Here is a 24,452-nt window from a genome sequence, read left to right on the forward strand (position 1 = left end):
TTTTATTCATTTTTAATAATAAATATAGGAGTTATGCATCACGCCTCGCAAAACTCGTCGTCCGCTGGTGTGCATGATATTTACCTTCTAGGTAATCTGAAACAGAAAAATGAAACGGCGTTTTACTTTGTACATACGCAGCTTCAATCTGATGTACCAGAATACCGCTAAGTTCTATACTTCTTTTGTTACATAAGAAAATTGGCGCAAAATTGGATTGCAAAAATTGAAGGTTCAGACCTTTCAGTTTGAGAACTCTCCACACTGCTCAATAATTTTTTTTGTTTTTTACTGGTTCGTCAGTTTCAAGCTAGATATGTATAAAATAAAACGCCGTTTCATTTTTCTGTTTTAGATTACCTGGTAGATAAATATCATGCATACCAACGGCCGGCGAATTTTGCGCAGCGCGATGGTCGATCATGCATAACTACTATATTTACGGTTAAAAATTAATAATAAAAAAACTGCAGCTTCCTCAAAGATGCATCAAAACATGATCCAAATTTCAGCTGAATCGAAACGCTGGTTTCTAAAAAAAAAATTCCAAATTTTTCTATGTTTTTACTTCAAAGAATAGAATCCGAGTCTGTCGAGATTTGTTGGTCCGTGTATTTAAGGGCAACGAATATCTCCCCTATCCGTTCATTACCAATCAACGAATTCGCACGAACCCCTTGCCATCGCGAGAAGTGAAAAAAGAATCGATATTGGGAAGTTGAATAGAGTCGTAGAAGGTCACTCGGTCCTACCGAAATAAACTACGAAAATGAAGAGTGGTCGCAAAGTGGACTAAGTAAATCGCAACGCAAACGGAGAGGAAGGGTAACTTTCGAAAGAACTCCGAGGGAAGTTAAACAGACAGCGAAAGAGGGCTGTAAAAAGTTGACCGTGGCGAAGAAAGCGTGAAAAGGAGAGCAGCAGTGCGGGGAATGCAATGTAAAGACGGGGGAGGTGTAACGAGTGAGAAAAGACACGAGGGACGTAGGTACACCCGGGATCACCTTGATTGGAATTAAACGAAGGGAGAAGCTTCGGCTGCGAAAAACTTCGGGGACATGGACAGAGTTCGAAGAAGTGAAATAGAGAAAGAAAAAATAGTCTGGATGAGAGATTTAAGTGAAGGTGGCCCGGTATGGTGGTGTGCGGGAAGTGCCTAAGCGAGGGAGGAGCAATTAAGCCTTTTTGGCCTCGAACCAATTACGAGGCAGAGGAGCTTCGCCATGAGATACTTGACGTGCTGGTCGAGGACTAGGGTGGAAACCGGAGTTCTGCGGTCAACGCGAAACTTTCCTCCACCGCTGCGAAAATTGTTCGTTAAACCGTGCCGCCGTAAACGACCGACGGCGACGCCAGGTTACATTACTATTTAATTAGACGGTGCTCCGCGACTTCGTTTCTCCTCGTATTCCATAATGCATCGTCTACAACACGATCCTCTAGGAGGCTTCTTCGCGGAGATCTTCGCACGATTCATCGGGTAGACAGGTAACCGGTATCTAGTTCTGCGTCGCTTAACGACGCTTCGGTGAATGACAAACCGCATATACCTACGACGATGGTCGCATAAAATTATCATTACCATTTAGTGACGTCGTGGAGTTGGATAATGCGTCTATCTATGCCTTAGTTTCTAATAAAAAAAAAAGGTTTGAGTAGTAGAACGAATCGCCTTGTGCATCGTATTTTTACTGCGCCTTTTCTATCTTTAGGTATGTTTAGATACACAAATACTTAGGTAGGTACCACTGTGTTAAAATTGCCTACAGTCTACAGTATTCATGACAGTAACAGGCTGTACTACCCACGGGTTTGTAGCCTAGGAGCAATAGGCTATACCATGTAACCTGGGTGTGTAATAGGCTATGCGATCTAGGTTTGTGTAAGTACGCTCTGTGACGTTCGCACAACGACGGGGTCGCTTAACGAGGGATCCCTGAGAACGTATGACTGTACTCGAGGCATAATTCTCCGAACTCAGTACGCCAATGAGACCATTATCTTTTACGTCGAGTAAACGGTTTTATGGACGAATCCCTTCCATCAACTCTCTCTCCCTCCACGGACGAACGCGAAGCATCCATTATCCGATTGACTTGTCGATGGAGATGGCTGGATTACAGGCGCGATAGGAATTGGCTTTGTACCTGTGCTAGGCGGTGCAAGGGTGACAGGAACCTGCTTTGCAAGACTCAGAAGACGTCGCAAAATTTCTGTCATCTGGGGAAGTGAATGGAAACGTTTCGCATGGGAGTGGTTTCGATGTCTGAAGAGCCACATCTGTGCATGTTTATCTATTCGTGTAAAAGAGAATTCGGAATGTACTGGTTAAAGTCATTTAGAGTGACTTTTTTTTATAAAATACCGTGCTTCTTTGTGACGTCCACTTTGGAAGTTTCTTTGGCGTTAAGAAAGCTGTGCCCCAAATATTCCTCCTCGGCTGCAAACATTTGCAAGTTACCCCCGTGGTGTGCGTCAAACGATTCGCCCTGCAAAAGCTGGTACGACGTGGTCTCGACTTGCTGGCTTCGACAAAGCTTTAACGGCTCCCCAAATTCGATCGACGTGCTGCAATTTCATTAGTACGTCCCACGTGGACACTAAAGAGCGCTGTTGCGGCACGACGTTATGCCGTTAAATCGAATCGAAATTTCGATGCATCCGTGTGGACTAAATTAGGGACGACGAACAGCGCTGCTAAGCTCAAAGTGGAATCTAGCGCTTCGTGGAAAAACGCACAGACTTCATTCTCTGGCTGTTAGAAAACACTTAGCCACGAATTATGAAAGCTACTGTTGCCGAGGTGCAGAGCAGTGTTTCCCAAACTTTTTTGAGTCGCGACCCCCGTTTATGATATTCAAATAACCTGCGACCCCCATCCCCGTGTAAGGGAAGGTAAAGAAAATATATTAAAAATTGGTATTTAAGAAGATAATTATAACTTAACAATATTTAATTATCTTAATACATATATCAAAAACCCATAATTAAAGATATATAATATATTTAATTATCTTATTTAGTGGGATGGTCATAATTAAAGATATATAATATATTTAAATATCTTATTTAGTGGAATGATCATAATTAAAGATATATAATATATTTAATTATCTTATTTAGTGGGATGGTCATAATTAAAGATATATAATATATTTAATTATCTTATTTAGTGGGATGGTAGTGCTTCATCTTTTCATAAATGAAAAATCAGTGTTACATCACTAATAGAATATGGCACTGTAACCATACAGTGGGTGGCCTAATTATTATACTCAAACAAGAAGTGTAAGTTTAAGCAATGTAATGGCTGCATCCCTGCGAAAAATTGTCGCAAAAAGTATTTAAAAATGCATTTTAACGCTAGAAGTTTCTAATGTTTGAATCAAGAACTCAAATTTATTTTCATCCATTATGATACTGTTTTATCAAAATGAAGCGCACGAAGCGAAGTTTCAGAACTTTTTGCCTAGTTCGAACGTATGGACGGACCAAAAAACAATTTTTCTGGTAAATCCAACGAAGAACTCTTATAGAGCAAACATTTCTTTTTAATTTCGTATTTTTTTGGTTTTGTTGAATTATTTTTATTGACCGAGTTATTCGCGATCAAAACGAAAAAGGTACTTTTCACTTTGAACACCTATAACTTGCGAACTCACGATCTTAGACAAATTTTCATGAGTGTTTTGGAAAACTAAGAAAGTTTCCTTCCAGAACCTTCAGTTACCAATTTAAGATTTTTTAATCCTGTTAAATCCATTTTAAAATGATTCCAAAAATTGACGAAAATGTTTTGAGTATAATAATTTCACCACCCTCTGTAATAAAATAAATAAGTGCTAAGAATCGTCAACTAAAAATAACCGAGGCGACCCCCAGAAAACCTTTCGCACCCCCTTGGTCAATACAGTTTGAAAAGTGGAAAACGACGAAGACGAATCTTTCTCACTATCTAAAAATCTGAACTGTCATCGGAGAAGCGTCTCCATTAGCTTGATGCTTCAAACAACTACTGCCAATAACATTAATACGCTGCTATCGCGCGATACAATTATATGTATTCCTTATCGTCACTCCCCATTGAAACCAATTTCTTCGCGAACGGGTATTTTGGACGGGGCGAATAGTCGTCGAAAGAGGATCGCGCGGAAGCTTATGAAGGAAGAGGATTTATAAAAGATGCAAAGCTGAATTGGAGACGAACCGATGGAAATCTAATTAAAAGCCTTTTTAGTCAGCTCGCCTTTCCTTCCCCGTCGCTGGACGCCCAAAGTTTCAATTAAAGCGATATCGCTTTCTTCGAGGAATTTACATACGAAGCTCGTTTACAAGAAGACGTAGAAACGTTCCCTTATAGATCCGTTTCAGAAAATCGGAGGAAGGAGGGAAAATTTCCATCTTGGGGCTCTTAATGTTACGATAAATCTTGTAAATTTCAGGCGCAAGGTTTCTTTGTCGCAGCGGTATCGAAAGTATCGGGAACCGAGGGCAAGTTAAAAGAGAGTGGGGTCGTTGGCCAGGAAAATAAGGAAAGGCGGCTACGGTAAAGATAGCGAGAATTGCCGCGCTAGATGGTAACGATAGGAAAGGCAGCGGAAATGGAGGAACCATTAAAGATAGAAGAGATAGCTGAAATAATGGAGAGGATAAGATACGTGAAAGAAGGGGAACGAATTGAAATTCAGCGTGGCTTATCGATTGCGCTGTTTTGGCAACGTCTCTTATTTACGTATGTAACATTCCATCTCAATGCGCATCCTATCTGTTGCGAACAAAGTATACTCGAATGTGTTGACTCTACATATTGGTGTATGTAGTGTCACGAGCTAGCATAGGTACATATCCTTTCTCGTCTTATTCTTAGTCCATGTTTATTTCGTTTACTTATAGTTTTATGGATAGGGTAGATGTGCCAATTACTGCCAGTGTCTCAATCACTGCCACTTGATTCATTTTACTTAAAGAAAACGTAACGTATAAAGAATAGCCTCCAATAATAATAATAAGAAGAACAGTCCCACTTTAATAATATATTCGTTTGTACACAAGTCTTTATACTTTGACGAACGAACAATAATGCGAACTTTGGAAAATTTTTAAAACAAAACCATTAAATATATTTACTCCCAGCTTTGTGGCTCTATTTGTCTATCAATATTGCGGACTTTGGAAATTTTTTAAAACAAAACCATTAAATATATTTACTCCCAGCTTTGTGGCTCTATTTGTCTATCAATATTGCGGACTTTGGAAATTTTTTAAAACAAAACCATTAAATATATTTACTCCCAGCTTTGTGGCTCTATTTGTCTATCAATAATGCGAACTTTGGAAATTTTTTAAAACAAAACCATTAAATATATTTACTCCCAGCTTTGTGGCTCTATTTGTCTATCAATAATGCGAAATTTGGAATTTTTTTAAAACAAAACCATTAAATATATTTACTCCCAGCTTTGTGGCTCTATTGGTCTATCTTTAGAGAATACGTAAAAAAAATTGTATGCAAAAATAGTGGTTATATCCGGAGTTATAGTGCTTCAAATACAGCGCCTTACAAAAATCGTATGCGCATAGTTAGCATAAAATCAGCCGTTGTAGTTGTCTGAAATAGAAAATTTAAAAATTTGTGTAATCTGTATAAGTGTGATTATCGGCTGAACTAGATTAAATGAGAAATACTGAAAAGTAAAAAAAATATCAGCGCTTAAAACAGCGATCTGCCGAGATCGATTCGCTGGATTTTTAAGTCGTAAAAGTCTAATTTTGCAAAAAATTACCCTAAGCAGAAATTGTCAGAAATCCCAAATGTCTTTATTTTCTTATGAAGTTTTTATATGATCTTAATTTTCAATTATTATCAATGATTATGGATTTCTCATTAAAATAAAACATCTTGAGTATCTACTAAGTCTTTTATTTTAAAAATATTCAATGAAAAACAAAAATAGACGTAAGAGTACAATCATTGGCACCCTCAATTTTGAGGTTACATAGAAAAGCATATGTAGTCAAAAACGAAGTTTAAAGTGTTTAAACAGACTATTTCATTCACTATTAAATGCCTGCAACACTTGGTAAATCTATATTTCAATCCATTACTTAGTTATAAAGCGACAAAATATACTTACCTACCCCTTATCAAAATTTTAAGGAAACGCCTAAAACTCAGCCTTTTCTCCCACATTGTGGTGTTCCCAGATGTAAAATGTGTAGTTCAACTACTGGGCTTTGCAGTGTGGTAGTGAAAGAGAAATAAGAAATTGTAAAAAAATTACTTTCTAAGCTTGTACTTCTTCATATTTGACTTTTCAATCAGGAGTGCCAATGATTAGTGTAGTGCCAGCATTAGTGCAGTTTACCCTAATAAACTTTAACGCAGTGATTCCCAACCTGTAGGTCGCGAAATTTTTTCTGGGGGATCCCCACGTTTTTTTATATTATTAACTTACAATTATATAATGAAATACCTATTTTTAATGTGTTTTCTTTACCTTATTAAATTTACTTAACCTTATATGAGGGGGAGAGGGGATCGCAGGTTATTTGAATATTAAAAAAGGGGAACGCGACTAAAAAAAGGTTGGGAAACACTCTGCTGATGGTTCTTTCAAAGAATCGAACTGCGCGCGAATTCGTGAGAACGCAGTTCGTCTCGGTGTTTTGGCCAACCGCGACCACTCGATCTCGTGCAATATGAAGCGGACTTTTAAAATATTCGTGCAATATCCGAAGTGAGCTCGATGCGGGTTTAACGAATGACCGCGTACCGCGAACCGTGACACGAAAGCCTACCAAAGTTTCCCCTTTATCGATATGTGCCGCGTGTACGTGGGAATATAAATTATTCGCTCGGTCGTTCGCATAGTCGTTTTGCTGACGCGGCGTACACCGGCCAATAAAGTACCGGCCACGTGGCTGAAATTATCGTTACCTCGGAATACTCATCCACCCGGCAACGCGGTGCCACTGTTTTGCCTTTTCCGCACCAGCGAATGATCGCCGTCTCCTCGATTCTTCAACTTGCTTCGTCGAAAAGAAGAAGTCCCCTTGACAGTCGGAGCAAGCCGCTCCTTTTCCCTATCCTGCCGCAGCTTACATTACGGTATGATTTATGCCATGCATAATACACTTTCTCCTCGTTTCATTATGCGTTATCACGCTAGCGCTTATTATGGCGCTACTGAAAACTTAAACGACCTTTAACTAGAACCTTTAACAGCGTTACGCGTTGGGAAGCTATTTCGAGACCTGTTGAGCGTTTTATTAACAATTGGATGTCGACCTTTACACCTGTAACAGCCAATAATTAACGGCTCGCCTAAGAGGCCGCGTCGTGTTGCTTTCTGATGAACCCTAGAATTCTCAAGCTTCTAAATCGGTGCACGTGATCCCATTGGTGCCGCAAAACGGCAAGCTCTTTTCTTTCTGTTTAGACCTTCTCAATGGGTCGCCTCAACGACTCGGGACACAAGTTATTATTAAACTAGAGCGTGGTATACCATAGCGTTACTTTCACTTTTATTTTTGCTATTATTTTTTCTGTGTCTTCTCTGAATTCTTTTAATACGAACATATGCCACAGCTGTTTATCTTTTTTATGTATATATCTTATTCTATGTTCTACTCTTGCTTACATGCGTTGTATATTTTTCTCTTCCGTTATACAGGTTAATTATGTGCTTCGTTGTAACTAAAGGGATGTTCCCGTTAAATAAATAAATAAATCCTAAGTATATTTCTTGAGGTTCAAGAAATCTATATTCTATATTATCATATAAAGAGAGAGCCGATTTTTTTGTTCGCGCAAAAGTCAGGACCTATTGAACCGATCTTCCTCAAATTTTAACACGTTATTTCTGCATACTCTAGGATGAACATAGGCTATGTAGCATGACTCAGAAACGCGTTATTAACATGTAATTTATGTGCAAACATTTCATGTGTACGGCTGTTTTGCAGACCACGTGACCCGTGTATACGACAATCTACTTCACGCGCATGCGCATATTCGGCCCGCGCGTACCTCGCCCGCAGCAGTACCGCGATGTCACCACCAGATGGCAAAGCTTTTCGCGCGCTTTCTCGCTAGAGAAGTGGATTACCGCAAATATATATATTAGAATGATCGTATGGTTACAAATTGCTGTTGCAGACTAAATTTGTCAAGATCATCCACTCCTGCTCAACGTATGCAATACTGCCTTTGCTACTCAGCTTCCCCCCAAAATTTAGATTCTGATTTTATAAAAAAAATTGTTTTTTATTTATTTATCTTTTTTGTGAAAATAGCCACGTTCATCTGGATTAGGCAGGTATAATGAGCTAGGAAAAAATTTCGTGACCCCTAGTTTACTGTTCGAATGTTTTTGGGCGAAGCCGAGATGGGGGACGCTAGTGTAGAATAATTGTCGCATAGAATAAAGTTGGAAAATTCTATACTGTCTAGTGAGGCAGAGGTTAGGAGGTCAAGATGTCTCGAGTTGGGTCGGGTTGCAGTTATCTCGCGTTTAGTACGTGTCAGGTACTTATCGGAATGATCGATAGGCTTCGAGTGAATCCTCCCCCATGGCGACTGGGGGCGGCTGATGATTACACTCTCTTCGAGCCTTCCTGGCTGCAGCCCAAACTTGGAACGCTGGACCTCCTCTGAGCAAGAAATGCCCCAGACACCACCGTCTCCGCCAGTAACTCTAGGGTTCTTCAGCGCGTCCTCGCGCCTATCTTTTTTGCCGATAAGACGTTGCACAAAGGAGGCGGAAGCCTGGGACACCTCTGGGCCCGCGAGTGTTGCAAACAAAAGCGAAGACTGGCGTTTCAAAGAACAAAGGTTCATCTCTGTACACGAGTCTCTTCTCCCAATCCCTATCACATTTAACGACTCTTCGTTTGTGCCCTTAGTTCAACTTTCAATCCTGGACATCTCCCTGCCTCGCTCCCCTTGGCGATCTGCAAATGCTGACATTGTTTGCTACGTCCTTGACGCTCCAAGTACACGCGGTTATTCGCCGCTAGTTAGATCGGATGTAGTCGGTCTTCTCGCCGAAAGCCGAGCACTTTGGTGATTCGTTGAAACGCGAAGTGAGACTATTGATTTGGTCCGGGTGCCCGAGATATGCAGGTAGGGATATCCAGCAGCTGGAGTATCTCGGGTGTCAATGTTGCTAACAATGAGCTCAGGAACTCTGAAACCCGCCCTAACTTCCGTGGACTCGCTCGATCCATTGTGGTAGACATAATGCCACGTGACTGGCAGAAACGTCACATGGGCCTCGGCACGCGAGCTTACAGAGGCAAAAGCTCGCGGTTAGAGACCATCCGACTTGGACGTAGCTCGACTAGCGAAGATTTGCGTGGATCACCGCCCATCTTCTATAGCTCGTCCAACGAGTCGAGTTCGCGGCTGTAAACAAATGATGGCCATCGAGGAGGAATAGAGAAGTCATATGCTTCGCACGCGTTTATCTCTGCTGCCCCGACTCGTTACGCGAACTATAGAAAAATCATTAGGAATTTAGTTTATCTATATGCTTATATAATCGTTGTGTCACTGGTTCCTCACCGACCAGCCCAAACTGCTGAAACTAGAAACATGAAATTCGGAGGGTATATTCCTTTTGTGACGTAGGGGCTCGATAACAAGGGATTTTTTTAAATTACAACTCGAAGAGGGTAAAAAGGGGTGAAATGTGATTTCTCGGACTCCTTATTATTTCGTAGGCCCGATTAGATATCAACTTGGTTTTTATATACAAAAGTTTCCCACACAAATCCCTAAAAATCAATTTCAGGATTTTGCTCTAATCAATCCCTAAGGGGGAAAAAAGGGGTAAACCGTGCTTTCGTGGATTCCTTAATATCTCTTAGGCCCGATTAGATATCAACTTGGTTCTTACTCACAAAGATTACCCACACAAATGCCTAAAAATTAAATTCAGGATTTTGCCCTAATCACCCGTAAGGGGGTGAAAAAGGGTAAACCGTGCTTTCGTGGATTCCTTAATATCTCTTAGGCCCGATGAGATATCAACTTGGTTCTTACTCACAAAGATTACCCACACAAATGCCTAAAAATTAAATTCAGGATTCTGCCCTAATCAACCCCTAAGAGGGTGAAAAGGGGTAAACCGTGTTTTCGTCCTTAATATCCCTTAGGCCCGAAGCGAAGCGCGGAGGTAGTTAGCTACTTAGTTATGTAATAAAAAATATAAGCGCGTCTGCTTACACTGCTTCTAGTGGCGAGCAGTCTTCCTATTCAATTTTACCCAGGCCATGGGAATTACTATAAAACATAACCCATCTCGGTTTGATACGTGTACAACGTTGTTGAAACCAAGCATATTTCACTGAACTGTATAACTCTAAGTTTACACGATCTAGTTCACTCGACGATGCACGTGGCTTCGCTTTGCACGACACAAGGGATCCAAGGGAATATGACGCCCGATTATGGGGGACCTATTATCATTACCAGCATGACGAGCCGGTCTGCGAGACACGGCGCGATAAGCGTAATTTTCCAATCCTTTCCTCGATTCCCCGTAATTCCACGCGAAATAGTTTAGCGTTTCGGAGAAGAACGGCCCCCCGCAAATTGACAAATCTCATGCAAATGCAGCGGGAATTTATTCTGCCCGCTTTTATTCGCGATGAGATATTCGGAGGGGGGTGGGTGGTTGCTAGTAAATTGTAAATTCTACGCAGCGTCGCGGGCGTTATCGCGTACACCTCCGAGAAATCGCGGGAACTGTACGTGTTGCGAGCGCGTTGCCGCGCGTGCTCCTCCTGGCGCTCGTTTGGCGCTCGAGTAAATTGTCGCAGTTACTCGGCGTCGAAGAGAAAACCTGGCAGAGAGAAAAGAAAAGCGCATAAAGGTTCGAGAAGTATCTTACCTCTAATTTAAAGGTGAGTTTGTCGCGATACGTATAAAGATGAACAGACGTTCGCCGAGGTACATTCGGAAGACGATTCCAGCTGGGGGTAGTCAGGGGAATAAAATTCAACGGGCTCAAAGTAACGCAACAGGCGATAACGAAATAGAATCGGGGACGCGTTTGAGGCATAATTTTCTCGGGACCCGTCCGCTTTATGGAGTGTACGCGGGAATTGTGACGCAATTGGACGGGGAGGAAGGGGTGGAAAAATGACAGGGGCGCGAAGAAGGGGCGAAAATGTGTGTGAAAACGGAGACCTGCTCAAAATACGGAACGATTCTCGTCCCAGTAACTGCGTGCTCGCTGAAAAACCATGCGCAGATTTATCGAGGGTTATAAAAGTCGAGCGCGGCCGAAGTGGCGAGCCAGAAGAATTATGTATGCGCGATTTGTCAAAAGGGAACTTAGACGCGTCCCGCAAACGTTTCCTTTCTTTAAAACTTGAACTTTTTATAAGCAGCCAAGAACCCGCTCCTTTGTAATTTTCCTTTTTACGATCAAAAGAACTCGGGGTATACTTTTAGTGCGTACTTTCTCTTTCCCCTCAGCGCCGAAACAGAGGACAGAGAAGCAGAGGCGTCTCGTCGCCACATATCCATAGAAACTCTCTCGGTGCAGCCGAGAGTAACAAGTTACTCGCTCGTCTGTGTATTCCAGTACAAAGTAGCGCCACAGTAGGGACAGACTTCTTGCCCAGCCTCGGATTCCACCACTCACCTGGCTAAACTTTTATTCGACTAAATTTTTATTCGGGACGTTAGAATAAAAATTTAGATTAAAATGAAGTTAGTCGAGAATAACGAATAAAAATTTAGATTAAAATGAAGTTAGTCGAGAATAACGAATAAAAATTTAGATTAAAATGAAGTTAGTCGAGAATAACGAATACAAATTTAGATTAAAATGAAGTTAGTCGAGAATAACGAATACAAATTTAGATTAAAATGAAGTTAGTCGAGAATAACGAATACAAATTTAGATTAAAATGAAGTTAGTCGAGAATAACGAATAAAAATTTAGATTAAAATGAAGTTAGTCGAGAATAACGAATAAAAATTTAGATTAAAATGAAGTTAGTCGAGAATTACGAATACAAATTTAGATTAAAATGAAGTTAGTCGAGAATAACGAATAAATTTGTAGTCGATTAAATTTTCATTCGACTAAATTTTTATTCGTTGCTCTCGAACAACTTCGTTTTATCCGACATTTGTATTCGAAGATTAACCGAATAATTTCCACCTCTGCCTGGAAGCTCGTCAAGTCCCATTGCGTTCCAAAAGAGCGATCACATTTCCAGGCGCTAGGAATCTTGTAAGGTCGTAAGGGAACTGAAGCAGTGTCGTTAATGCGCACGTAGTAACGGCTACTCGATTCGCCCGTATCTGGAGCGCGGTTATTTTTTTTCGGCGACCTATAAAACGAAAGAAGCGGGTCACGTGCCGGTTCGACCTTGCCGTTGGTGTGTCGTTTATTTCTGTTGGATTCGCGAGGATATCGCGGCCGCCGCGTTGATCGGTGAGCTACGCGCGTCCACGGTAGCAGAAACTTTTGTTATCTGTCGGGCTGTTTTCTCGCTAACAATCGGTGGTATCGATCGTCCCCGATGCGTTCCCTAATTCCATGCAGACAGATCCGGATAAATTGAATTTATCGATGAAGCGATTGCGACGGCGACGCTCTGCATTGCGGCCACTTTTCGAGCCTGTCGAAATCCGGTGGATGCGAGCTGTTTTTCCACGGGCGTCGCTTTTAAAGGCGGATTCGCGCATATCAGCTGACGGTTCAGCGGCGTCGGAGTCGGTGGTAGAAAATATTGTTTCTCTGTTTTGGAATGGAGCAATTCACACTTGCCCGTGTCAGTTACTCACGCTGACACAAAGGGACCACTGACACCGACAGCGCGGCACTGGTATGCGTGAATCCGCCTTTATAACGTCGATGGTCACCGCGCACTCTTAAGTGGCCCGCCGAAAAAAGATCTATCACATCGTCTACGTTTGTTACCATGACTGGCTGGCGGGCGAATTCCACTTACGCTCAATTCAAAATTGCTGAAAATCTCCGGAAATATGGAAGAGAAATCTGTGAAAAAGCCATTGTCGGAAATTGCAGGTTTTTGTGATATTCATTTTATTACAAAAACGGAAAATTCCCAGGCGATTTGAGCGTAAGTGGAATTCGCCCTGGTAATAGGTCGCGGTAACAGTGAGGTGCGGTAACAAACGTGGACCCGGCTTTACAGTCCTAACAGATATAGGATGGCGGGTCAATCAATTACTAACGTATATCGCCTAGGAGCTTCTTCTCCAGCTTATCGAAATTGACCGTTCATGGCGAACGTTCACGGGATCGTTTCGTTAGTTGTTTCCTGCGTACATTTCTAGGAGCGAGACGTAGCCAAGGGAAATTGAATCTGCAATTTCCTGAACGTTCAGGAGATTCAATCGGTTAGGGTCCAGTGGACATAAAAATCAGCCGCCAGTTCCCCGAGAATAACCTCCGGACTTGAGCTTAAGGCGGATTTACACGGTCCAGTTTTGATGTAATGGTAATTTGCACTGGTCACTTTGCTTTCAATTTTGTGAAAGGTGTAGATTCACCTTTACAGGAAAATCAATGGAGCACTCCCTTTCCGTTTCTTTCCTCTGGATTTTTTCCCTCCTGTTTCTGCCAGTTGCTAATCTTTGTTATACGTTCCACTCGATTAACAGCATTTTTGCGCGTTTCTGTTGCAGTTAGCGAGAAGGAGATTCGACAATGGTGAGTTGGAGAAAGCGAAACACTTGGAATGCTATTTCGGGGATCAAAGGGATTCGTTTCGTTAAGCTTCACAGACGGGGATCGGCGATTCTATCGATAAAATAGGGTGTACGTTTGCTCGCGGTTTGTCGAGGACGAGAATGAAAATTGAACTTCTACTATTGTAGAAAGCTTTATCTTTAAATCGAAATAGGAATCGTGTGTAAAATTGCTTTTACGCTTTATTATGGAAGAGTTCTATGCTGGAAATCATACGACCATTGTGGATCTGCTTCACTGTAAAGCGTAAAACTCAGCTTTGAATAAAAGCTATTCATATTACGAGTAAATTTACGTTCGATAACGTTGGGTGATTGTTCGTTTAGGCACAAAGGATTCCTGAAAGACTGCCCCGACGGATTGCTGACGGAACAGGTATGACCTGGTTTCGACCGGCGCATTAATCAAACAAAAATCCATTACCGCGAAGGTAGTTTGGTGATAAGCGTGCCTATTGCATGATTTCAGGGCTTCATAAGGATCTACAAGCAGTTCTTTCCCAACGGTGATCCGTCGAAATTCGCCTCACTTGTCTTTAGGGTTTTCGACGAGAACAGCGTAAGTTCCTAACGGATTCAGTAACTTGGCTGCCTGACGCTCTTGTCCGCTCGATTGTAAATTGAGAGCTCGTAACGCAAAGCAATTCAACCAAGTAATTTGATTTTAAACTACCACACGGTTCAGTCGCGACTCAATCAGGTTCGCCGAAATCGATCGATCTCCTTCCCTGATAGTCCTGATACGATATTGTCCAATAGCTTCGTGGAGTAGAGCCATTCCCCGTTTCTTATTTTCTTATTTTCTTATTTTCTTATTTTCTTATTTTCTTATTTTCTTATTTTCTTATTTTCTTATTTTCTTATTTTCTTATTTTCTTATTTTCTTATTTTCTTATTTTCTTATTTTCTTATTTTCTTATTTTCTTATTTTCTTATTTTCTTATTTTCTTATTTTCTTATTTTCTTATTTTCTTATTTTCTTATTTTCTTATTTTCTTATTTTCTTATTTTCTTATTTTCTTATTTTCTTATTTTCTTATTTTCTTATTTTCTTATTTTCTTATTTTCTTATTTTCTTATTTTCTTATTTTCTTATTTTCTTATTTTCTTATTTTCTTATTTTCTTATTTTCTTATTTTCTTATTTTCTTATTTTCTTATTTTCTTATTTTCTTATTTTCTTATTTTCTTATTTTCTTATTTTCTTATTTTCTTATTTTCTTATTTTCTTATTTTCTTATTTTCTTATTTTCTTATTTTCTTATTTTCTTATTTTCTTATTTTCTTATTTTCTTATTTTCTTATTTTCTTATTTTCTTATTTTCTTATTTTCTTATTTTCTTATTTTCTTATTTTCTTATTTTCTTATTTTCTTATTTTCTTATTTTCTTATTTTCTTATTTTCTTATTTTCTTATTTTCTTATTTTCTTATTTTCTTATTTTCTTATTTTCTTATTTTCTTATTTTCTTATTTTCTTATTTTCTTATTTTCTTATTTTCTTATTTTCTTATTTTCTTATTTTCTTATTTTCTTATTTTCTTATTTTCTTATTTTCTTATTTTCTTATTTTCTTATTTTCTTATTTTCTTATTTTCTTATTTTCTTATTTTCTTATTTTCTTATTTTCTTATTTTCTTATTTTCTTATTTTCTTATTTTCTTATTTTCTTATTTTCTTATTTTCTTATTTTCTTATTTTCTTATTTTCTTATCGTTACTCTCCTTCCTACGCTTTAAAAACTCCCCGCACCCTGCTTATATTTCGAAACGAGAGATAAATTTCGATTCACCTACAATTATTAAATCAGATATTGAAAATTGAAACCAAACTAAATTTCACTCCGATTTTACCCCGTTCATAACCTCTTTCCACCACACAAACCAATTCCGCCTAATTTCTGCAGAAACATGTTACTCATTCCCAAAATTGCATTTTCGGAGAACGGTTTGAGCAGGGTACATACTATTAAACACAACTACTAAAATCCCGCACAGCAGTATACCTATCGCACCCCCTTCGCGTTTATGCAAAGCAACCATTTCCCGTTTATACGCGGTCGCAATAAAAAATCCCTTCTCCATACTTTCTGCGCTTACGTTCTTACGTTTCTCGAGCGAAGGCGGGTGTCCATCGAAAAGGAATAAAAGCGTCCGCCACTGCTCGATAAGGCAATTCCCGGCTTAGCTGAAGAATCCCCGACACTCTCGTATCGCTCCTCCAAAACAGAACTCCAATTTTATTTCTCCGACACTTCCACCCCTAACATGTAGTTCCCTTTTATACCCGTGGGCATTTCCCCGCTCGAGGATAATTTGCGTATTTCCTAATTTACCCCGAAAGTTTTTCGCCACCCCCGAATAAAAGTTACTTGCCTACCCGGAAGGCTACCAACGGTGCCTGGTCCGTGACATTCGCGGGCATTTACTAATGGCCGCTGTGCCCACGAGTAGAATCAATTTCCGCGATAAATTGGCCCGCTGGGCTTTCGCGACACACGCGCGGCATTAAACGCGCGTATACACGCGCCGCATTCTCGACGAGAATGAAAGCTGGAATGGACTATCGTCTTGCAGGACGGCTCGATAGAATTCGAGGAGTTTATAAGGGCGCTCTCGGTGACGTCGCGGGGCAGCCTGGACGAGAAACTTCATTGTGAGTAGAACTTTTCTTAACAAACTCTTGTGGAAACGAGGGGAATAAAGGAGCATGTACCAGCGGTGTCCTAACTGAAAGTCGATGGAACCCTTCAATCGCATTAACGATATTCCTTGTCAGTTTCTTCAGATTTTTTTTCTCAGTATTTCTTCGGTATATTTCTTCAGTCGTGCAGCGAAACGTTTCCAACTTGCGTCGCGATGTAGATTCCCTAGCGTATTGGCAAGCATTGCGAAGTTTGAACGCAGAGAACTGATCAGGGCGCGATGATCGTCAAAACCGTGTCGCGCGTTTTAAGAGAACAGCGGTAGAGGAGTCGGTGCCTTTTTTATTTCCAGGGGCATTTCGGCTGTACGACGTGGATAACGACGGCTTTATCACGAGGGACGAGATGTACAATATCGTCGACGCGATTTACGAAATGGTGGTGAGTAAATTGTTCTTAAGCTTTCAACGAAACTTTACCATTTACCCCGCTCTGCTCTCCCATGCCCATTGTTCCCCGAGAAGGGGATGCGGCTACCTCTGTCGAGTGGTTCGCGAGAATTTATTCCTCTATTTAATCGACCGTAAAAACATCGATAGCTCTGCGGACTGTAATCGCGAGAACAGCGGCAATTAACCTTAAACGGATAACAACAGAACATTACGGGCATCCTCTGCGAAACTTACTCTTTATCCTTCCCGTTCGATAGCTTCGAGGGATCATCCTTTTATCCAAAGGTTAGACTCGGAAATAAAACGCGGCGTCTCGGGGCTCTCGTGAAATATGAATCGCGGTGATTCGCTCAAAGAAAACGTCCCCGCCTGATCCTTCATTTCGATCCGAGGAATGGATGAGCGCGCGGCTCGGCTCGAGTGCGACGATAGCCGCCAATATTGAATAAGCGAAGCGGGAGAGGACGGAGGGAAGTTTGCAAGTCAATTATCCCGGGAAAGAGAGCAAGCGAGCGTTGACGAGGCGAGTGGAGTCACGGTGGCTAGGCCGAGGGCAACAGAAGAGTGAATTCAGAATTACCGAGGCCAGGCGTATTTCGTATTGACTCCACGGTCTTGGAAATAAAAGCCAGGGGCCTCTAGCTCTCGAGGGAAAAGGGGAAACTTTCAAGGGATAAGAATGTTGCAAAGAACCAGGTAGAAAGGGTTTTTCCTTCGCGTCCCGTTCGCGATAACAGCCACCGAACCACTCGAAACGCACAGCATCGGTTCTCGCGTATTATTTCGAATAGATTTTTTCACATCGCTTGTGCAATAAACAAACCTTCCGCGGCCCTCAGTTTTTCGGAGGAAAGTCCCGCTGCGTGTATTATTCATATGTGAAGGGTGGGAAAAAACAGGGAATGCCACAAAACAGCGTTATCGAAAAAATTAGGCTTTAATATTTTAGTCCATCAGTAAAGAAAGGAGGTTCAATGAATTTATTTTTCTTATGTATTTTCTTCTTAAATAATTTCTTGTTTTTTTCTGGGCGACAGAAACTTATGCTTAGGCAAAGAGTGGGGACATTTCGTATTTTGTTCCAGTGCAGAAGAGACCTTTCCTGTTTTTTAACAGTATAACAAAACTTTAACGTTATCTTACGGGGGTATTTGAACTTTATAATCATTTGTGAGTCGACAGTTCTGTAGTCCCAGTTGCCACCCACTAAATTTGCTATAAATCGCAAAAACACGAAAAATGGACATTCCCGCTTTTTGCCCCTTACGAATACAGTGACTCGCATTAATATTCGGACACTTTTTAAAATCGCATAACTTTTTTAGAATTGGTCCAAACAATTTGAGTTTTTTTTAGAAGCTAGAAGGATGAGTTTGCTAACTGACGTGTTTCGTCGTTTTGAAAAAAAATGTATTTGGTTTGAATAGCGAAAAGAATAGTAAAGGTCGATTTTTAAACTTTTTTTTTGTGAGCTTGTAATGAAAATTAAAAAAAAACCGTTTGTAGATTGCAGAATAAGGTCGAGAATCGCGAAAATTCCCGAAATCGGCGATTGTCGACCTTATTCTGCAATCTACAAACGGTTTTTTTTTTTAATTTTCATTACAAGCTCACAAAAAAAAAGTTTAAAAATCGATCTTTACTATTCTTTTCGCTATTCCAACCAAATACATTTTTTTTTTAAAACGACGAAACGCGTCAGTTAGCAAACTAATCCTTCTAGCTTCTCAAAAAACTCAAGTTGTTTGGACCAATTCTAAAAAAATTATGCGATTTTAAAAAGTGTCCGAATATTAATGCGAGCCACTGTATGTCCAAACGTTCGACAATCGTGAGAACTTCTGCTTGAAATGCTGCTTATTTGTGCATACGTTTGCCGAGCATCGTTTATCGCGGATCAAGCCACTCGTTACCCGGAATAATTATATCGCTCAATCCAGCCGCGAATAACGACACGCGATCAGCCTTGATTAGGACCCGTAATTACGTTCCAGTTTCCTATTTATTTTCGCCGTACAGGGTGTACCCTGCCATCCCCTATCGCGATCGCCCCGAACATCTTCGTTCTTCTTGAATGAGTAAATAAAATATTATTATACTTTCTAAAGAAATACAATTATGCGTGTACAAGTGTACGATTTTTAAAAAGGCAGAGCCCGATTTAGGTCTTCCACCGCTCTGCGTAAAAATGAGTTTTGCCACCCTCTATATTTAATTATAAATAGTTATTTTAAAATAAATTTCTGACAGTGAGTGAAATTTTCTGTAGGCATTTGTTGAATAACAAAAGCCTTGCCTACCTTTTGCCTCTCTTTCAATAAGTTTTACTTTTTTATTGGTTTTTATTTATTTTAAAATTAAAATGAAAATTCTCTTTCTACCAACTTTGTCGCCCCCAAATTTCTCGCTCTGCGCAGTTGCCCTGCTTTTACCCCCCAGATTGGGCCCCGTAACAAATATCGTGCAATTATGAAACTAGATTTTTAACCAACATCGCAAACCACTTTGGAACGCAGCACTTACTTATTCCGTCGTTTACGAAACTCGTGGAGAGCCTTGGCTTGATCGACGCTTAAATTTCTGCGCGAAGCATCGATGTCGGAAATTCGATGTTATCAATCATGCGGAGCTCGTGCTGGCGCTGGGAAAGCGAGGAAAATTCCAGCCGCGTTAACAAAGTCGTCGTCCGTTTCCGCCGGTGACTACTAATCCCAAGATAATTACCCTGAAAGCTAATTGCGGCACAGGCGGAATATTAACGAGCGATTTGTAGGATATTTCAGCCAAAGAAAGCCGGAAATCCGTTGCTTCGAATATACGCAACGGAACGAAGTACATGTCCTCCTAACAGCTGCTTAGCAAACGATTAATTTCAAAGAGAGACAGGAACCCATCGACGAATATGATTAAAAGAAACGTGCTTGAACTAACGATCTTTTCTCGTGCAAACGTATGAATGTAATAAATGGATCCAGCGTACTTACTGCGGGTTCCCCTTCGCGGAAAATCCAGATGTTCTATACCGAATGATTATAAAGCTCAGTAAAGTAAATAGCTTTAAGGGGTTATGCCTACCTGCAAGGTCTGAAAACACCAGGATTTTCGGGATTTTTTTTTTAACAAACTTGAAGACTTTTTTAAATAAACTTGTACGTATTCGAAAGTGTACATGTTAAACTACTTGTGGTAATTTTTCCGATGGAAAATATAAATAAATAAAAAAAATATCAGCGATCTCCTGGCAGCGATTTTTTTTTTCAGTAGTTCGCGGTGACCACTCTAATTCTAACCTAGTTCATCTGAAATAAAGAAGTCGCGGGAATTTAGTTAGTATATTGAATTATCTGGTCCTTGACCGTTCATTATCCCAAAATATTAATTTGCTACAAAATAGCGGCTTCTCATAGCAAAAGTATCGATTTTCACTAGAGAATCGCGCTCACGTTTCATCATTTTTCATCTGTAAAATAAAAACTACGCAACGGAAACGAAAAAGCCACGATTAAGGACAAGATAATCTAATATACTCACTAAATTTAGTCGAATGTTTCATTTTTGTTGAACCAGGTCAAAGCTACAGTGGTCACCGTAATAAAAAAAACGCTGCCGGAAGATCGCTTGCAATTCCATTATTTATTTAACATATCGCATTGCAAAAAAACTACAAGAACTTTAAAATATATACTTTCGAATATACAACCGTTTATTTGAAAACTTCTTCAAATTTAAAAAAAAAAAATCCCGAAATTATTTGAGTTTTCAGACCATGCAGGTAGGCATAACCCCTTAATCGTTATTCGTAACAAGGGAAGTTTGCTTTCGAGGGATAAACTGTACAGTGTGTAAAAAAATGATTGGTAATGGATCTTAGGGGTGAATCTGCCCGCCAGAATTGTTTACAAAAATAAAAATTAATATTAAATTTTTCCTTACACAAACACAATCGAAACGTGCAGAAATCTTTAACAATTTTTAGTTGACGACATATGGCTTCTTTCAAACTTTTCCCCTTCACACCGCGCAGAATACGTTCATGTAAACAAATTTAATATTTATTTCCAATGAAATAACTTTCTAGTTTCTTAATGTTAGTTAGTTTTTAGTCATTTAGTTAGTTATTTAGTTATTATTAGGCTTCTAACAGTATTGTACTGCAGCCTCGCCATTTACTTCGCTTGTCTTTATGTATTATTTTCTTCTCTGGATGTGTCAAGTAATAAAGACGAATAATAATAAAAAAAAAAATAAATAAACAATTTGACGCCTAAGTTCGCCCCTAAGACCCACGATCAATAATTTCTTTACACCCTGTACAGTGGATAGCGACGCTGCATCTGTGCTATTATTCCCATCAACGTTATCAAGCTTATAGGTGGCTATTATTGTCTCTTTAGGATGATCCTATCTGAATCGCGCGCTATATATTCCCGCCTCCCGGGGGCGCGCTCGAAGAAAAATTACACCGCGCGGCGTGTTAATTATTAACGAAATCGCGCCCCCGTTGCGGAACCGTTGTACGCTTTTACGACTGCCATGAACGTCCCTGCCGCGCGGCTGCGCCTCGCTGATAAACTGCGCGAGTTGCATCGTTGAGCGCTTTTACCAAAACTCCGGCGCCATAAATAATTGATTAGCCGCGCGGATTGGCAGCCGGGCCGCTGCGTAGTAGAAGCTTGGCTCGGCGGGACGTGCAAATTTTTGCGTTACCCAAGCCGGTGGCGTTTGACGAACGATTTTGTTGCAGTTCCCTCAAAGAATTTAAGGATTCATAGCTCCGTGACGCGCGCCAGCGGGCGAATAAACGACCCGCGGTAACGCGTAATTTATTTGCTCGCTACGAGGGAAAAAGGGGAGATAAAACGTGATATTCCGTTGACGGATCGTCGGGGCAAGTTTGAAACGCGCCAGCAACCTGGAACAAGGTAGAATTAACGGGAAGGAGCAACGGTAGAAATGGGGAGGCTGGTGTAATGCTCAGCGCAGAGTTGATTTCAAAATTAAAGTAACAACACCTGGAGAAAATTCTAAAATATTATAAACTCTTTGAGAAACGTTTTTGCTAAAGTTGACTTCTAATATCTCCTATTTCTTTTACCAGGTTTGAAGTCTTTGTAACCTAAAAGGTGCAAATTTATTTTTTATAACAATAATAATTACAGCTACGTGCAGTTATTATAAAAATACAAATTAAGAAGCGAAATAAGATAATTTAAATACACCTGAAACACCGATGGCAAGTGGCGCATGTGCTGGTGGCGTCGGGGGTGGGAAAAAGTCTCACAAAGCTTCCCCATTAAATTCGCGAAAGTGGGCCGTGAACTTGGACGCGTAAAGTTAGCTAAAAAACGAAGGACGCTGGAGAAAATAGTAGTGGACCGCGCGATATTAACTGTCTACTGAGTAAACTGCACGCTTTAACGAAAACTGATGCCCGGACTCCGAGGTAATTCGGATTTTCCGCGAAAGCGAACGCGGGGTGAAGCTGCATCGTGGCACCGTCGACGGACGGAAATTTTTACGCGACGGATTCTCTCAGCAACGCGCATAGTATCGTGGCACAATTTCGTTGGTTTAAAAGGGACGGGCCACGACCTCCGCTAGAACGGCGTGAAAGCCACGTTTGCCGCTATAATGTTGCAGCGGGTATGCATGCTAACGTAAACACCGTTTAGACCCATGCAAATTTTTCTTTCTTAAGCTAACGTAAACGCGAGATCCAAGATACGCGCTCTCGCGAAATGCATAATGCGTGGCTCGTTGGAAAAAAAAAATGGTTAATCCTGCCACGACTACAGTCTGAAAAATGAATCTGGAAGTTTTGCTCACTTTTGTTGCAACGCGTGTGACAAAGCAACGTTGAATGCGAATTTACACGGCTCGTTTTGATCGAGCAAAGCGGGCGATTCGACGAAATTGAAAGCGAAGTGACCAGAGTAAATTACCATTTAAAGTGGTCAACCGAATTGAACGGTTAAAGAAGTTGACAGAGTTTATACAGTTGTTTGAATTGAGCAACAAATTGAACACGTGTAAACACGCACCGCGAAGTCGAAAGGTTTTATTGCAGTCGCGCCGATGTATTCTTTGTAACCAGAGCTCGCTGCTCGTGCCAGAGAATTGTTTTTAAAGGCAATAAGCATAGTATAAATAATTTCTAGTGTCTCTCGATTTTATAACGGTGTATAAATAGAGAGAAGAAGAGACTCCATTATTTCTCGAATCGTACAAGATCCGTGATTGTCTTAGAATAATAATGGTCATAAATTATTCCAACATCGGCTTGTATAATTTGCTTCGACGCCACTTTTAAGGAGGAATCCTAATTTGGGGGATAAAAACACAGTAAAATTTGGGATTTTTTTTTTAAGAATCTAGCGCTTCGATTCGTCTAAAATTTGGACTATGTTTTTATGCATCTTTGAAGAAGTTACAGTTTTTTTTTTATTGATTTCTAACCGTAAATATAGTAGTTATGCATGATCCATCAACACGCCGCGCAAAATTCGTCATTCGCTGGTGTGCATCTGGCGTCACTAGTTTCTTAAAAAAAATCCCAAATTTTGCTATGTTTTCAAATTGGTCGATGTTGTTGAATCAACCGGATTGTTCAAGCAAAGTGAACCATGTAAACGCGCCTTAATCGTGGAACGGCGCGATTCCTTTTAGAGGGATTTCATTGCGAGTGGCGTTTCAACGTAATCATCGTTATAAACGCTTTTTAGGATCATAGCGTTCAAGGGAAGTCAAAGTGAGATAGAAAAATCACGATAGGTACGTTGATTGCCCATCACGCAATTGCAAGCCCCTTTCGTGCGCTCCTTCATAAATATCAAGCCTGGAAATCACCGCGATAATTAACCGCGATTCCAGAAGCGTTAAACCGCCGACAAACCCTGTACTCTCGGTTGAAAGCTTCACCCTGCAGGACGATGGCCCGGGAGGAAGGAAAGCTGTCGAGCGTTTCGAACCAACCTGACTTCACCACACCTTCCGAGTCTTTTATCTTAAAGCCACTCGCACGAAAAGCTCGTATTAGTCGCCGCTCTTTTTCCTGCTTGTACGCAGCCTTTATCCATGCTTCGATATGGAGCCAAGCAAATTGAACATTTACATTTTAAAGCTCCTACGCTGGCAAAGTTATCGCGTTTCCGCCTGTTCCGTGGTTCCCGCTAGACACGTGCCATTAAAACCTATTAAAACCTGTGCTTTGAAGTTATAATGGGTATTTTGTATCCTGTGTGTCTGAGGGAGGAATAATCCTGGTGTACCTAATCGCCAGAAATTAAGGTTCGTTTGAGGAATTTTTTGCTAGGAAACTATACATGTAATCTTTCCAAAGCTTTCAGAGTATATTGTTATGTTTTTCAAGAAACATTTTTTGATTTAAAAGTAACGCGGTAATTCCAAATGGCGCAAGTGTTTCGGAACAGCCTCGGTGCGGAAGTTGTTCAACGGCGTGCAGCCTGGAGCCCGTTGTCGTGATCCGAAACGAAAATACTACGTACTTTTGTATTTTTAATATAAGCACGCTGTGGAAGAACCTCAATTCGCCTTCAGAAATGCAAATTTAAATAATTGTGAGTGTTTGACAAAATAGTTGCGTCTTTCACTGAAATGATT

General features: G+C 40.5%; 1 protein-coding gene across 2 annotated transcripts in view; it reads left to right on the forward strand.

Moving 5' to 3' along the window:
• The window catches only part of LOC143376115 (frequenin-2), a 70,509-nt gene that overhangs the window by 40,494 nt on the left and 5,563 nt on the right, over positions 1–24,452 (forward strand). For both annotated transcript variants that reach the window (XR_013087028.1, XM_076826039.1), the window contains 5 exons: positions 13,676–13,700; positions 14,066–14,114; positions 14,208–14,297; positions 16,313–16,391; positions 16,733–16,821. Coding sequence is in view for 1 of the 2 variants with exons in the window: in XM_076826039.1 (XP_076682154.1) it covers positions 13,676–13,700; positions 14,066–14,114; positions 14,208–14,297; positions 16,313–16,391; positions 16,733–16,821 (332 nt within the window). In the remaining variant the exon portion in view is untranslated. The remainder of the gene's footprint in view (positions 1–13,675; positions 13,701–14,065; positions 14,115–14,207; positions 14,298–16,312; positions 16,392–16,732; positions 16,822–24,452) is intronic.

Source organism: Andrena cerasifolii, chromosome 1, assembly GCF_050908995.1.
Source record: "Andrena cerasifolii isolate SP2316 chromosome 1, iyAndCera1_principal, whole genome shotgun sequence".
NCBI lineage: Eukaryota > Metazoa > Arthropoda > Insecta > Hymenoptera > Andrenidae > Andrena > Andrena cerasifolii.